The following is a 16,408-nucleotide window of genomic DNA, read 5'->3' as shown; positions in this document are numbered from 1 at the left end:
TAGTATGTCACAGCGATCAGCGGCGCCCACATAGTGAGCCGAAGAATAAAAGCGCTTTATCAATTTTACCGCAGGCGGAACGATGTAAACACACCCCCCAAAAGAAATTCATGAGACACTGGTTTTTGTTCATTCTGCATCCCAAAAATCAGAATAAAATGCGATCAAAAGATGTCACGTGCCCTAAAATGATACCAATAAAAACATCAACTCGTCCTGCAAAAAATAAGACCTCACATGACTCGGTGGGTCAAAATATGGAAAAATTATGGCTCTCAATATGTGGTGATGCAAAAACTATTTTTACAATAAAAAGCGTCTTTTAGCGTATGACAGCTGCCAAAAATAAAAACCCGCTATAAATAGTAAATCAAACCCCCCGTTATCACCCCCTTAGTTAGGGAAAAATAATAAAATTAAAAGAAAATGTATTTATTTCCATTTTCCCATTAGGGTTAGGGCTAGGGTTAGGGCTGAGATTAGGGTTAGGGGTGTGTTGGGTTAGGATTGGAGTTATAATTGGGGGGTTTCCACTGTTTGGGCACATCAGGTGCTCTCCAAACGCAACATGGCATCTGATCTCAATTCCAGCTAATTCTGCGTTGAAAAAGTCAAACGGCGCTCCTTCCCTTCCAAGCTCTGCCATGCGCCCAAACAGTGTTTCACCCCCACATATGGGGTATCAGCCTACTCAGGACAAATTGCAAAACAACTTTTGTGGTCCAATTTCTCCTGTTACCCTTAGGAAAATAAAAAATTGGGCGCAAAAATATCATTTTTGTGGAAAAAAATGATTTTTTTATTTTCACGCCCGGGCGTTATAAACTTCTGTGAAGCACTTGGGGGTTCAAAGAGCTCACCACACATCTAGATAAGTTCTGTGGGGGGTCTAGTTTCCAAAATGGGGTCACTTGTGGGGAGTTTCAATAGTTTAGGTATATCAGGGGCTCTCCAAACGCACATGACACCCGCAGACCATTCCATCAAAGTCTGCATTCCAAAGCATCACTACTTCCCTTCCGAGCCCCGACGTGTGCCCATACAGTAGTTTTCTCCCACATATGAGGTATCAGCGTACTCAGGACAAATTGGACAACAACTTTTGGTGTCCAATTTCTCCTGTTACCTTTGGGAAAATAAAAAAATGGTTACTAAAAGATCATGTTTGTTGAAAAAATATGATTTTTTTATTTTCACGCCCGTTCGTTATAAACTTCTGTGAAGCACTGGGGGTTCAAAGTTCTCACCACACATCTAGATAAGTTCCTTAGGGGGACTATTTTCCAAAATGGTGTCATTTGTGGGGGTTTCCACTGTTTAGGTACATCAGGGGTTCTCCAAAAGCAACATGACACCTGCAGACCATTCCATCAAAGTCTGCATTCCAAAACGTCACTACTTCCCTTCCGAGCCCTGACGTGTGCCAATACAGTAGTTTTTTCCCACATATGGGGTATCAGCATATTCAGGACAAATTGGACAACAACTTTTGGGGTCCAATTTCTCCTAGTACCCTTAGGAAAATAAAAAAAATTGGTGACTAAAAGATCATGTTTGTGGAAAAAATACGATTTTTTTATTTTCATACCTGGGCGTTATAAACCTCTGTGAAGCACGGGGGGATTCAAAGTGCTCACCACACATCTAGATAAGTTCTTTGGGGGGGTCTAGTTTCCAAAATGGTGTCATTTGTTCGGGGTTTTCACTGTTTTGGTACATCAGGGGCTTTCCAAACATGGTGTCCGATCTCAATTCCAGCCCAAAACGTCAAATGGTGCTGCTTCCCTTCCGAACTCTGCCATGCGAACAATTATTCGTTTACACCCACATATGGGGTATCAGGGTACTCAGGACAAATTGCACAATAACTTTTAGGGTCCTGTTACCCTTGGAAAAATAAAAATTGGGGATGAAAAGATCATTTTTGTGGAAAAAATATGATTTTTTAATTGTACGGCTGTATGCTATAAACTTCTGTGAAGCCCTTGGGGGTTCAAAGTTCTCACCACACATCTAGATAAGTTCCTAGGGGGTCTAGTTTCCAAAATGGTGTCATTTGTGGGGGGTTTCCACTGTTTTGGTACATCAGGGGTTTTCCAATCGCGACATGGTGTCCGATCTCAATTCCAGACAAAAAAGTCAAATGGCGCTGCTTCCCTTCTGAGCTCTGCTATGCGCCCAAATAGTCGTTTACACCCACATATGGGGTATCATTGTACTCAGGACAAATTGCACAATAACTTTTAGGGTCCTGTTACCCTTGGAAAAATAAAAATTGGGGGTGAAAAGATCATTTTTGTGGAAAAAATATGTTTTTTTTATTTGTACGGCTGTACGTTATAAACTTCTGTGAAGCCCTTGTGGGTTTAAAGTTCTCACCACATATCTAGACAAGTTCCTTGGGGGGGTCTAGTTTCCAAAAAGGGGTCACTTGTGGGGGGGTTTCCACTGTTTAAGCACATCAGGGGCTCTCCAAACGTGATATGGTGTCCGATCTGAATTCCAGCCAATTTTGCATTGAAAAAGTCAAACAGCGCTCCTTCCCTTCTGAGCTCTGCCATGCGCCGAAACAGTGGTTCCTCCCCACATATCAGGTATCAGCATACTCAGGACAAACTGCACAATAACTTTTGCAGTCCAATTTCTCCTGTTACCCTTGGTAAAATAAAAAAAATTGAATCTGAAGTATTTTTTTGTGAAAAAAAGTTAAATGTTCATTTTTTTAAAAAATATTCAAAAAATTCCTGTGACGCACCTGAAGGGTTAATAAACTTCTTGAATGTGGTTTTGAGCACCTTAAGGGGTGCAGTTTTTAGAATGTTGTCACTTTTGGGTATTTTCTATCATATAGACCCCTCAAAGTGGCTTCAAATGTGATGTGGTCCGTAAAAATAAAATGGTGTTGCAAAAATGAGGAATCGCTGGTCAACTTTTAACCATTATAACTTCCTAACAAAAAAAAATTTTGGTTCCAAAATTGTGCTGATGTAAAGTAAACATGTGGGAAATGTTCCTTATTAAGTTTTTTGTGTGCTGTATCTCTGTGATTTAAGGGCATAAAAATTCAAAGTTGGAAAATTGCGAAATTTTAAAATTTTTTGCCAAATTTGTTTTTTTCACAAATAAACACAAGTTATTTGAATGAAATTTTACCACTAACATGAAGTACAATATGTCACGAGAAAACAATGTCAGAATCACCAGGATCCATGGAAGCGTTTCAGAGTTATTACCTCATAAAGGGACAGTGGTCAGAATTGTAAAAATTGGCCTGGTCATGAACGTGCAAACCACCCTTGGGGGTTAAGGGGTTAACCTGCCGGAAATAAACATCCAGGGGTTCGCCCATCACTGTTTATAACTGCTTAGATAACAGGGATTTATTTCCTAGTACCAACTTAAAGGAGTTTTCCCGTGAACAGAAATTCATTTTAATCAATATATCTTGGAATAATAATAACTTCCACAATTGGATGTGTTTAAATAAAATGTTCCTGTGGTGAGATAATCTTATAAATGTGTCCCTGCTGGGACATGGTCTGATCATACCACAGCTCCTGGGCAGATGAGGAAGCAAAAGAAAATACAGTCATTACAGCAGGGAATCACAAATAATTCTCTGTTTGAGGTAAAACATTGTTTTAAAACAGGCAGAGAAATGTTTTACCTCACAAAAAGAATCAGCTGCAATTCCATGCTGCAATGTCTGTATACTCTTTTCCTTTATCCCATGCCCAGGTGCTGTGGTATGATCAGATCATGTCCTTTTTCAGGGCCAGCTCCAGGTTTTTGTGGGTCCCAGGCACAAGAGTCTCAGTGGGCCCCTTTAACACATACCACAATTCATGATGCACAGATACGGCAGAAAAATATAGGTATAGTACAATGCTAAAGATTTCACTTACTTCTTACATTACATGAGTGATATCTATTGTAAAATTCTACAATGGGTCAGAAACTGGACAGTATAGTCCTCCATACAGTATTATGGGCATCACATAGTGCTCCATAAAGAATAATGGACCCCATATATTGCTCCATACAGAATAATTGACCCCCTATAATGCTCCATACAGAATAACGAGCCTCATATACTGCTCCATGCAGTATTATGGGCATCACATAGTGCTCAATACAGAATAATGAGCCTCATATATTGTTCTATACTGTATATAATAGGCCCCATATATTGCTCCATGCAGTATAATGAGCCCCATATATTGCTCCATACTGTATAATGGGCCCCATATATTGCTTCATAAAGAATAATCAGCCCCATATATTGCTCCATACAGTATAATGAGCCCCATATAATTCTCCAAACAGTATAATGAGCCTCATAAAATGTTCCATACAGTATAATGAGCCCCATATATTATTCTATACATAATGGATCCAATATAATGTACCATAAAGTATAGGATGGGCCCCATATAATGCTCCATACAGTATAATATGTCACATATAATGATCCATACAGAATTGGCCCCATATAATGCCTACCTATATAATGGTCCCCATATGATGCTCCATATATAATTGACCCCATATGATGCTTCAGTGTATGATGGATGAATATAATGCTCCATATATAATGGGCCCCATTTATGATGATCCAGTGTAAGATGGGCCGATATAATGCTCCACATATAATGGGCCCCATATATGATGGGCCAGTGTATGATGGGTCCATATAATGCTCCATATATAATGGGCAATATATGATGCCCATATGGGAGACCATAGATCCAGACAAGGCTTGGGATCTATCTCATGCAGCGGGAGAATCCTGGAGCCTAACATTACACCCTCCTTAACATCCCTCTGGCAACGTCTGTCATGCTTGAAAGTCGCCACAAGCTGGGGGGCATGAAAGGGCATTTGCTCATTGGCCGAAGCTCTCCTTTGCTCCAACAGCTCAGGGGTTCTTTTAGTACAGGAGACACCACCCCGTTTGCAGATATGTGACCCAGAGTGACCCACCGGCTGAAAATTAGATGGAACATAGATCTTGCCCGGGGGCACCTGAGACTTGAGACACAGACTCTCACAGTAACTGCCCCTTATTCGTATGCTCCCCATCGCCCAATCAATCTGGGGAGAATGGAAGTGCAGCCAAGGCAACCCCAGAAGCACCTCATCCATACCCTCAGGGACAACGAGAAAAAATCTCCTGATGTTTTTGAGACATAGTGAGAGTAAGAGGTATAGTCTGATGGGAAATCGGGGTTGGTAAGACAGACGCAGTAGCTACCGGAATGGACATTGGCTTAGGAAGCTTCACTAATGGAATTGCGTGCCATTGGGCGAAGGTAGCAGACGTGAAATTGCCCTCAGCCCCGGAGTCCACGCAAGCCTCAGCATTGAGAGTAAATGACCCAAATGTTAAAGAGACACCAAAGGCCAATTTGGAAGCCATATTTACTGGAACTAGTGTGCCTCACCCTAAAGCCACTAGACGCTGTGACTCCTTTTGACGCTTGGGACGTTTATTGGCAAAATGGCTGGTCTGCCTGCAGGCAAAACAAAGTACAGGGCAGGTGGTAGATTCCGCTTGAGAGGCGTCCATGGGCTGTACAGGATCATGTGCCTGAGTGGGTGGATTCATGGGATTGGTGAAGTTCGGAGCCAACCGAATCCCAGATGTACTCTGAGCTCGCTCCAATCCCCACTCAGCGTGCTGATAGTGTAATGACAAAAAAAAATTTTTTATGAAACCATGTGCAATGGAGGAACTTTTATGGGTTATTTAAGAATAAGTATTGCTTTTTTTTGTTTTTTAAAAAAAGTTCCCCCTTTCATTCAAATGAAATAAGGCAAAAATTGTATTTTTCCGCCAAAAAAGGACATGCAATTTTGCATTATTATCTTTTATGTTGACAATAGGAGGGCAGATTCCTCGTCCAGATAGACCTGTTTGCTTTTACACTGTTGCTGGAATTTCTAGAAGACATTTTCTGAATGCACTTCTTGATCGTAAAACTTGAAGCTTTGCACTGAAAATGAAAAGATAATACTAAGTTCCAAAATATTTTAAAATATTCCAGAATGTTCTAGATGTGAATAAAATACCACTTTTTGTTACAACTTAGAAAGATATTTTCTTTAAAGATTAAAATTAAAAGACGAAAAATCTTTTGAAAAAGAGGGGGAGCTTTTTTGAATATTTTACAAATTTGATGATACTAATGTCATTTGAATGCAATTGTTCCTCCAATGTAAAGGGTTTCATTTTCGTTTTGCAAAATTTTTAAAATTGTCATCACCCTAGCGTGCTGAAGATCTATGCGAGTGGACACAGATATCAACTCATCCAGAGTAGTGGGAATCTCCCTAATAGCCAAAGCATATGACATGATCTGCCAAACCCCTCCAAAAAATGGGCATTAGAACCTTATCAGGCCACTCTAACTCACTAACCAGAGTACGAAATTGTATGGCTAATTGACTAACCATGGATGAACCCAGGAGTTGGAGTGCCGTATCATGAGTTACTTGTTGCCCCAAAAAGACCTCTTTCAGAGCACCCAAAAAATGAGAGGCGTTACGAATCAGTGGGTCATCTCATTCCCACAACGGCATAGCCCACTCCAATGTTCTGCCTGACAAGAGCAAAATCACAAATTCCACCTTTGTTCGCTAAGTTGGAAATCGTGCAGCCTGTACTTCCAGGTGAATAGAGCACTGATTAACGAAACCTCTGCAGGCCTTGCTGTCCCCGGAAAATTTGTCGGGAAGTGAAAAACATGGTAGAGGTGGACCAGGCTCCGCAGTAGAAACCATACAGGCTGCTTTGTTATCTGTCTGATCTGCCACGGCAGCAAAATCAACAGCTGAAATCGCCCGCACAAGAGAGGACAACCTGCTCCCCAGCTGTTCAATGTACCGCTGGTGTTCTGTCCTCACTAATTGAAGCAGACTTCATGGTCCAATAAGGAGACTGTAGGTTGAATCTGTATTTTATTGAACGTAGTGCTATATTGATGTGGTGAAACTACAAGTAAAACATATAAATACAATCAGTACTGGGTTCATAGGAATACATAATATACATAACATACATTATCTGCACTAATAGCTAACCAAGGGAGCTAACTAAACAGGCTAATATGAGATAGGAATTAGATATAGGAAGCGTGATTACCTACCAGCGATGCTGACACAAGGGGAGTAGAGAAATGAGATGTTCCCAGGAAGCAGGCTTGAGAGAAAATGGAGGACTGGAGGGAAAAATGGGGGCTGAACTAAACCATAATCCTTTGCAAACTTACCAGGGTGCTTTGCAAGCTTTCCCAAAATGCATTGTGAAGGGAGGGAAATAGAAAATGAAACTAAAACAAACAATAACACTGCAGTTATGACTCTGGTCACTAGATGGAGCCAAAAAACAATGAAAACATTAAATCTATGGCTGAAACTGAACATTATGGATATTCTCAGCAAATCACTGTATATATATAAACAAGTAGACAGTCAAAGATCATGAATTATGTCGGAGACAGAACAGCTGGAGTCGTTGCTCATTCATCATTTCTAGCCAGACCCTGGTGCTAGTATATGGTTAGGGTTGATTGATTTCACTAAATTAAAATAAATTATAAAGTGCAATTGCAACCCGGGGTCCACCGTACAGAGATGTTTAACTGCTGCTAGTGAACAATGGCGGAAACTAAACAGCGAGCGATTGCTTGAACACATGGTGGTAACGCCACACAATGTGAACAGAACACCAAGCTCCTTTACTTCACAGAGTGGTACTGAACAAAAGTATACTAAGAGCAATACCCTGTTACACGTCACAGGGATAAAGCATGTGAAACTTATATGACACTAGATATAATACCCTAAGGGTTGAACTCCATGTAACTCCACCGTGCTAACCAAACACGTGTAGAAAACAGGCGCTAAGTCAAGAGCTAATTGCCCCCACTGACACTAACTGCCTGCCTATGAGTACAGTCCCAGAGCTTAGACAGACTCACACAAACTGCAGACAGAATGGTAGAGTATCCACACTCACACACCATAACAAAGATGATAATAGCACACCAGCATGCACCTCTGAGAGCCTTTTATACATTAGGCTTCACCCCAAACACTCACGCCCAGCCGACTGTGACATCAACCGCAGGGAAATCTGGAGCTTCCCCATCACCAGACCAGGTGATTCCAACCACCAGTAAGAAAATGCCACATCACGGACATGTTCAGTAAGGTGATTTCTGGACTTAGACTCTAGAGGGCAAGGCTGCACCTGTATAACACCGGCTACCATAGACTTGGCTGGAGAGGCAGCAGTAACCAAGTGCATGCCATGAGCCTGAGCAAGCCGCAGGGACCGAGGTCTATGCTGAGCAACAATCGAATTGGCTGGACTTGAATGGGACACCGCAGATCCAGACAAGGCTTGGCACCCTCTGACCTTAACTTCACAGTCAGAAGACACCGCAGTGGTAGAGCAGGGAGAGATAAGTATTGCTGGGGCCCTGATCAAGAGGGGGACCCATTTGTGGGCGCCAGCACTGGCACCGGGCCACCATAGCGTGCCGGTGACCCCTACAGCAAGTGGGCCTCCCACCTGCTCAGGCCCCTGGCACTTACTCCAGTGCGGACACAAGCTCTGCCCTTTATGGTCAGACACAGCCATTACACAGTACTCAGCAGGGGCACATTTATAAGACTCTCAGCACAAGAAGACTTTATTTAGACACATCCAATTGTGCAACTTATTATTATTCCAATACGTATTGATTAAAATTAACTTTTGTTAGTGAAACAACCCTTTTAACTTCCAAAATATACAAAAAAAGTTTAGTGTCTGCTCACCTCTTCCTGGAGCGCACGGATCCTGTTGTGCAGCAAGTTTTCAGAACTTAGAAAAATTAAGTCCAGCGCTGTAATTAGTCCATACAATCCATTTTCTTTTATTCCATCACTTCCAGTAGGATAAAAGCAATTACGTCATAGTCCAGAACATTAAAATCAAACGCGTTTCAACGCAAAACCCTGCGTCTTAATCATTGACAAAGATCTAATGGCCGACTGAACATTTTAGACTAGTTCACAGTTCAATCCCACCCACCAGATCCAACTACCTGATAGGGACAGCTGTGTAGAGAAACCTGATAGATGATTTACCCCTTACAGGCTGGGATCATATATGACATCAGATAGGTATTTTTTATTCATAGTGATAAATCAGATCCTGTCTAATATTGATGCCATGCGGGACCCTGGTGTTTAGCTGATAAATCCACCATGTTTCTGCGGTTCCTGAATCACAGGAAATTGAAGCCTACATGAGGGTAAACACATAAAACAACAAGTAACAATAAATATTATATCAATAATCTTCACAGTGGGTGCTCAGCCATCTTCTCTACCTATACACACACTGGCCCCAATTTCTTTTCACTCTTCACCATCACTTCTGGTGCCAGTTAGGCCTCTTTCACACTTCAGTTATTTGCATCAGCTAAAATCCGCCAAAAAGGCAGACAAGCGGATCCGTTCTCAACTGATGTGAACGGATGGCACAGGATCGGCCAATAATGAAAGTCAATGGGGAAAAAAACGAATCCTCAAAGAAAAATGGCGGATCCGTTTTTTTTTTCAAAATTGGCGGATCTTGACTGATTGTCAAAAACGGAAGTGTGAAAGAGGCCTTAGGCGGAGCTTGCAATCTCTCTCTCTCTCTCTCCTTCCCGGCCAGCGGTTCGTTTAAATTTCATCATTTTCAGGAACCGTCTAAAAACGTATCCTGTGCCATCCGTTCACATCAGTTGAGAACGGATCCGCTTGTCTGCCTTTTTGCCGGATTTTAACTGATGCAAATAACTGAAGTGTGAAAGAGGCCTTAGGCTTCAACAAACATTCTGATTTCATAAAATCAGAACATGTGCACCCCCTCATCGATCGCCTAGGGAGGTACACATCATGACATCAGACCGTGCATTGAGGTGTAGCTGGCACCAGGGGTGCAGGAGTCGCCACTGCGACTGGGCCCGGGGGAGTCAGGTGCCCGGCAGGCATATCTCTCAATTGTCCCGATTCTCGCAGGACAGTCTCATTTTTGACCCCACCCACGTCCCGCACTGCACTGAGCCGCCACGCCCCCCATGCACCCCATCCTCGCCCTCCCTCAGAGACCCACCTCACTGATAGCAGCCCGTCACTAGGCTGTTTTCTCCAATGTGCGCACAGGACCTGTGATGAGGTCACAGGAGGGGAGGAGTCAGGGGTCACATGATCAGGAGCCTCCGTGTCTGCAGGACTCTGCTGTGCTGGTTGTCAATGTGATGGATGAGGTAAAGTTTATGTCTGAGGTCAGGAGGGGCTTACAGTGTGGATGTAGCAGGGCTGTGTGTGTACACTTTTGGACGGAGCGGAGCCCTGTGTTTACGAGGTGTACGGAGCGGAGCCCTGTGTTTACGAGGTGTACGGAGCGGAGCCGCGTGTGTATGAGGTGTACGGAGTGGAGCCGCGTGTGTATGAGGTGTACGGAGTGGAGCCACGTGTGTACGAAGTGTACGGAGCGGAGCCGCGTGTGTACGAGGTGTACGAAGTGGAGCAGTGTGTGTGAGAGGTGTACGGAGTGGAGCCTTGTGTGTATGAGTTGTACGAAGTGGAGCCGCGTGTGCACGAGGTGTACGGAGCGGAGCCACGTGTGTATGAGGTGTACGAAGTGGAGCCGCGTGTGTACGAGGTGTACGGAGCGGAGCCATGTGTATGAGGTGTACGAAGCGGAGCCGCGTGTGTACGAAGTGGAGCCGCGTGTGTATGAGGTGTACGGAGCGGAGCCGTGTGTATGAGGTGTACGAAGCGGAGCCGCGTGTGTACGAAGTGTACGGAGAGTGGCCACATGTGTATGATGTGTACGAAGTGGAGCCGTGTGTGTACGAGGTGTACGGAGCGGAGCCGTGTGTGTATGAGGTGTACGAAGTGGAGCCGCGTGTGTACGAGGTGTACGGAGCGGAGCCGTGTGTATGAGGTGTACGAAGCGGAGCCGCGTGTGTACGAAGTGTACGGAGAGGGGCCACGTGTGTATGAGGTGTACGAAGTGGAGCCGCGTGTGTACGAGGTGTACGGAGCGGAGCCGTGTGTGTATGAGGTGTACGAAGTGGGGCCGCGTGTGTACGAAGTGTACGGAGCGGAGCCGTGTTTACGAGGTGTACGAAGTGGAGCCGCGTGTGTACGAGGTGTACGGAGCGGAGCCGTGTGTATGAGGTGTACGAAGTGGAGCCGTGTGTGTATGAGGTGTACGAAGTGGGGCCGCGTGTGTACGAAGTGAACGGAGCGGAGCCGTGTGTATGAGGTGTACGAAGTGGAGCCGTGTGTGTACAAGGTGTACGGAGAGGGGCCGCGTGTGTATGAGGTGTACGAAGTGGAGCCGCGTGTGTACGAAGTGTACGGAGCGGAGCCGTGTGTGTATGAGGTGTACGAAGTGGAGCCGTGTGTGTGCGAGGTGTACGGAGTGGAGCCATATGTGTACGAGATGTAAGGAGCGGAGCCGCGTGTGTACAAAGGAGCGGAGCCGTGTGTGTACGAGGTGTACGGAATAGAGCCGTATGTGTACAAGGTGTACGGAGCGGAGCCGTGTGTGTATGAGTTGTATGGAGCGGAGATGTGTGTATTTTGGCATAGGGGGGCCCATTTGAAATTTCGCACCGGGGCCCATAACTTTGTAGTTACGCCACTGGCTGGCACCATAAGAGCAAATTGTGAGTTTGAAAATGTCAAAATCTAATTTGATCCACACATTTGGCATGTAGATCTGCTGATAATTCTGTAATCAGAAAAAGAGGAATAACAATATTTATATCCAGATTCAGTAATTCAATAATTTTTGCTCCTGTTTACTTAAACCTGACCTTGAACTGGTTTGGTCAGAAGTAGCAAACATTTATCCTGCAGTTGTCACCTGGTGCAGTCTCCTCCTCAAAAAAGTATAAAAGATTGAACTTAGTTAGCTCCATACTTAATGAGTTAGACAGACTGGAGATCAAGACCTGTACAAAGGATGCTGCCACCATTCATATATGTCGGTCTGATACTTTTACAATTCTGCACCACTGTAGATGCAAAACTGTGAGTATTGTGAGAAAAGTGGTTTGTGGTTTTAAACTTGTTTTCTGCTGTCATTTTACATTGTTTTCCCTTTTTCCTTCGATGTATGTTGCAGTGATTTTTAAAATGCTGTAAGCATTTTTTAATAAATAATTAATTTGGTAAGAGATGTGTTGGATAAGTAGACCCCTTTTTGACTCTAGAGCTTGGTCAGTACATCAATCCCATACTGACCAAGCTCTACAGTATAAAAAAAAGGCTCCACTTATCCAAATACATTATTTTTAAATGTAGAGCTTCGTCAGTACAGGTTGGGTCATGTAGGAGTCGACCGCATTCATTTGTTTGGCTGGCGTCAGATATCTCCCTCCCAGCTGTGATTACTTCCTGATGTTGGTGGGATGTCCTCTTTCTACTGGATCCTCTTCTTATTGATATACTTGTGTTGTAATTATACAATTATACTTCAACATAACAAAAATTGCAAAAAAAAAAAAGCAAATGGAAAGGTCTTCGGTAAGGCTAAATTCACACAGCTGTTTTATTCTTCAAAGTGCTGACCGTGGAAAAAAAAAATGACCTCACTTGTACCAATGTTATTCAAATAGGCTGCTCAAGTGATCTGTTTCAGACAGGTCGAATTGCCACATTAAAAAGAAAAATACTGCCCACAAGTTTATGGGTGCACACAAAAAAAATTGGATCCCATATGGATTAACTGTATAACATCCAAATTTTACTGATACATTGCATTTAACATAGGAAACTGTATTTGGTAATTTTATAACCGAATGCAATACAGATGAAATGCAGCTGAAAAATGTTACATTTTTCCTGAATCTGATGATTTTTTAAACTTTCATGTGAACTTAGCCTTATCTTGATATCTTATTGATTTGTACAACTCAATTCAATCTGTTTACATCCAGCTGCCGAGGAGCTTGAAACAGCTGATCAGTGAGGGTGCACGGTGTTGGACCCAACCAATCAGATATTGATGACCTATCCCAAGGGTACATCAACAATATATTTTGATTTGACAATCCTTAAAGGGAACCTGTCAGCAGGATTGGGCTCAGTAAACTACAGACACCGTCAGGTTAGTGGCCGTTATACTGATTACAATGATACCTTGGTTGATGAAATCTGTTATGTGGTTGTTATTTAACCACTTCCTGACATCAGACGTACTATCCCGTCCATGGGACCCGGGCCCCTATGCCCATGGACGGGATAGTACGTCTAGCGCGATCAGCGGCGCCCACGTGGTGAGCGCCGCTGATCGCGGCCGGGTGTCAGCTGATTATCACAGCTGACACCCGGCACTATGTGTCAGGGGCGGTCACGGACCGCCCCCGACACGTTAACCCCTTGCACACCGCGATCAAACATGATCGTGGTGTACCGGGAGTTAAAGGGAAGCATCGGCAGGGAGGGGGCTCCCTCCGTGCTTCCCTGAGCCCCCCACAGCAGCGCAATGTGCAGCGCTGCTGCGGGGGACTCCTTTCCTCCAGGCCCCCGGATCCAAGATGGCGACGGGGGCCTTCGGGGGCCTGGAGGAAGCTGGCTTCCTCAGTGCCTGCAAAGCGCAGGCATGAGGAAGCCTTGTGCACTGCCTGTGACAGATTGCTGATCTGTCACAGTGATCTGTGATGTGACAGATAAGCGATCTGTCACAGGACAGTGATGTCCCACCTGGGACTATGTAATAAAGTAAAAAAAAATTAAAAAAAAGTGTAAAAATAATTTTAAAAAAATCGCCAAATAAATTAGTAAAAAAAAAAAAAAATATTCCCCAATAAATTCATTTTTTGAAAATAAAAAAAAACCCAAAACAATAAAAGTACACATATTAGGTATCACCGCGTCCGTAACGACCCGCCCTATAAAACTGTCCCATTAGTTAACCCCTTTAGCGAACCCCTTAAAAAATAAAAATAAAAAACGAAGCAAAAAATAATGATTTATTATCATACCGCCAAACAAAAAGTGTAATAACGCACGATCAAAAAGACGCATATAAATATCCATGGTACCGCTGAAAACGACATCTTGTCCCGCAAAAAACGAAACACCACACAGCATCATCAGCGAAAAAATAAAAAAGTTATAGCTCGCAGAATAAAGCGATGCAAAAATAATTATTTTTTATATAAAATAGTTTTCATTGCATAAAACCGACAAAACATAAAACAAAAAGACCTAAATGAGGTATCGCTGTAACCGTACCGACCCGAAGAATAAAACCGCTTTATCAATTTTACCGCACGCGGAACGGTGTAAACGCACTCCCCCAAAAGAAATTCATGAAACGCTGGTTTTTGTTCATTCTGCGTCCCAAAAATCGGAATAAAAAGCGATCAAAAAATGTCACATGCCCGAAAATGGTACCAATAAAAACGTCAACTCGTCCCGCAAAAAATAAGACCTCACATGACTCGGTGGGTCAAAATACGGAAAAATTATAGCTCTCAATATGTGGTGATGCAAAAACTATTTTTACAATAAAAAGCGTCTTTTAGCGTGCGACAGCTGCCAAATATAAAAACCACCATAAATAGTAAATCAAACCCCCCGTTATCACCCCCTTAGTTAGGGAAAAATAATAAAATTAAAAAAATGTATTTATTTCCATTTTTCCATTAGGGCTAGGGTTAGGGCTAGGGTTAGGGCTAGGGTTAGGGTTAGGGCTAGGGTTAGGGCTTGGGTTAGGGCTGAGATTAGGGTTAGGGGTGTGTTGCGGTTTGGGTTGGAGTTAGAATTGGGGGTTTCCACTGTTTGGGCACATCAGGGGCTCTCCAAATGCAACATTGCGTCTGATCTCAATTCCAGCCAATTCTGAGTTGAAAAAGTCATATGGTGCTCCTTCCCTTCCAAGCTCTTCCATGCGCCCAAACAGTGTTTTACCCCCACATGTAGGGTATCAGCCTACTCAGGACAAATTGCAAAACAATTTTTGGGGTCCAATTTCTCCTGTTACCCTTAGGAAAATAAAAAATTGGGGGCAAAAATATCATTTTTGTGGAAAAAAAAATGATTTTTTTATTTTCACGTCCGAGCGTTATAAACTTCTGTGAAGCACTTGGGGGTTCAAAGTGCTCACCACACATCTAGATAAGTTCCGTGGGGGGGTCTAGTGTCCAAAATGGGGTCACTTGTTGGGAGTTTCAATAGTTTAGGTACATCAGGGGCTCTCCAAACGCACATGACACCCGCAGACCATTCCATCAAAGTCTGCATTCCAAAATGGCACTGCTTCCCTTCCGAGCTCCGACGTGTGTCCATACAGTAGTTTTCTCCCACATATGGGGTGTCAGCGTACTCAGGACAAATTGGACAACAACTTTTGTGGTCCAATTTCTACTGTTACCCTTGGGAAAATGAAAAAATTGGGGACTAATTGATCATGTTTGTGGAAAAAATACGATTTTTTTATTTTCATGCCCGGGCATTATAAACTTCTGTGAAGCCCTTGGGGGTTCAAAGTGCTCACCACACATCTAGATAAGTTCCTTAGGGGTTCTCGTTTCCAAAATGGGGTCATTTGTGGGTGTTTCCACTGTTTAGGTACATTAGGGGCTCTCCAAAGGCAACATGACACCCGCAGACCATTCCATCAATGTCTGCATTCCAAAACGTCACTACTTCCCTTCCGAGCCCTGACGTGTGTCCACACAGTAGTTTTCTCCCACATATGGGGTGTCAGCTTACTCAGGACAAATTGGACAACAACTTTTGTGGTTCAATTTCTCCTGTTACCCTTGGGAAAATAAAAAAATTGGGGAATAATTGATCATGTTTGTGGAAAAAATACGATTTTTTTATTTTCATGCACTGGCATTATAAACTTCTGTGAAGCCTTTTGGGGGTTCAAAGTGCTCACCTCACATCTAGATAAGTTCCTTAGGGGGTCTAGTTTTCAAAATGGGGTCATTTGTGGGGAGTTTCCACTGTTTAGGCACATTAGGGGCTCTCCAAAGGCAACATGACACCCGCAGACCATTCCATCAATGTCTGCATTCCAAAACGTCACTACTTCCCTTCCGATCCCTGACGTGTTCCCATACAGTAGTTTTCTCCCACATATGGGGTATCAGCATACTCAGGACAAATTGGACAACAACTTTTGGGGTCCAATTTCTCCTGTTACCCTTGGGAAAATAAAAAAAATGGTGACTAAAAGATCATGTTTGTGGAAAAAATACGAATTTTTTATTTTCACGCCCGGGCGTTATAAACTTCTGTAAAGCACTGGGGGGTTCAAAGTGCTCACCACACATCAAGATAAGTTCCTTGGGGGGTCTAGTTTCCAAAATGGTGTCATTTGTGGTGGGTTTCCACT

General features: G+C 43.3%; 1 protein-coding gene across 2 annotated transcripts in view; it reads left to right on the top strand.

The window, feature by feature from the left end:
- Window positions 1–11,929: 11,929 nt before the first annotated feature.
- The window catches only part of LOC141049742 (alpha-2-macroglobulin-like protein 1), a 215,348-nt gene continuing 210,869 nt past the window's right edge, over window positions 11,930–16,408 (top strand). For both annotated transcript variants that reach the window (XM_073546464.1, XM_073546465.1), the window contains exon 1: window positions 11,930–12,087. In XM_073546464.1, the coding sequence (XP_073402565.1) occupies window positions 12,020–12,087 (68 nt within the window). In that variant the 5' untranslated portion in view covers window positions 11,930–12,019. The remainder of the gene's footprint in view (window positions 12,088–16,408) is intronic.

The sequence above is a fragment of the Dendrobates tinctorius genome, unplaced genomic scaffold (genome assembly GCF_039654945.1).
Source record: "Dendrobates tinctorius isolate UK_male_01 unplaced genomic scaffold, ASM3965494v1 ptg000147l, whole genome shotgun sequence".
In the NCBI taxonomy this organism is placed as follows: Eukaryota; Metazoa; Chordata; class Amphibia; order Anura; family Dendrobatidae; genus Dendrobates; species Dendrobates tinctorius.
The sequence above is the reverse complement of the archived record's forward strand: the minus strand, read 5'-3'. Positions and strand labels throughout refer to the sequence as shown.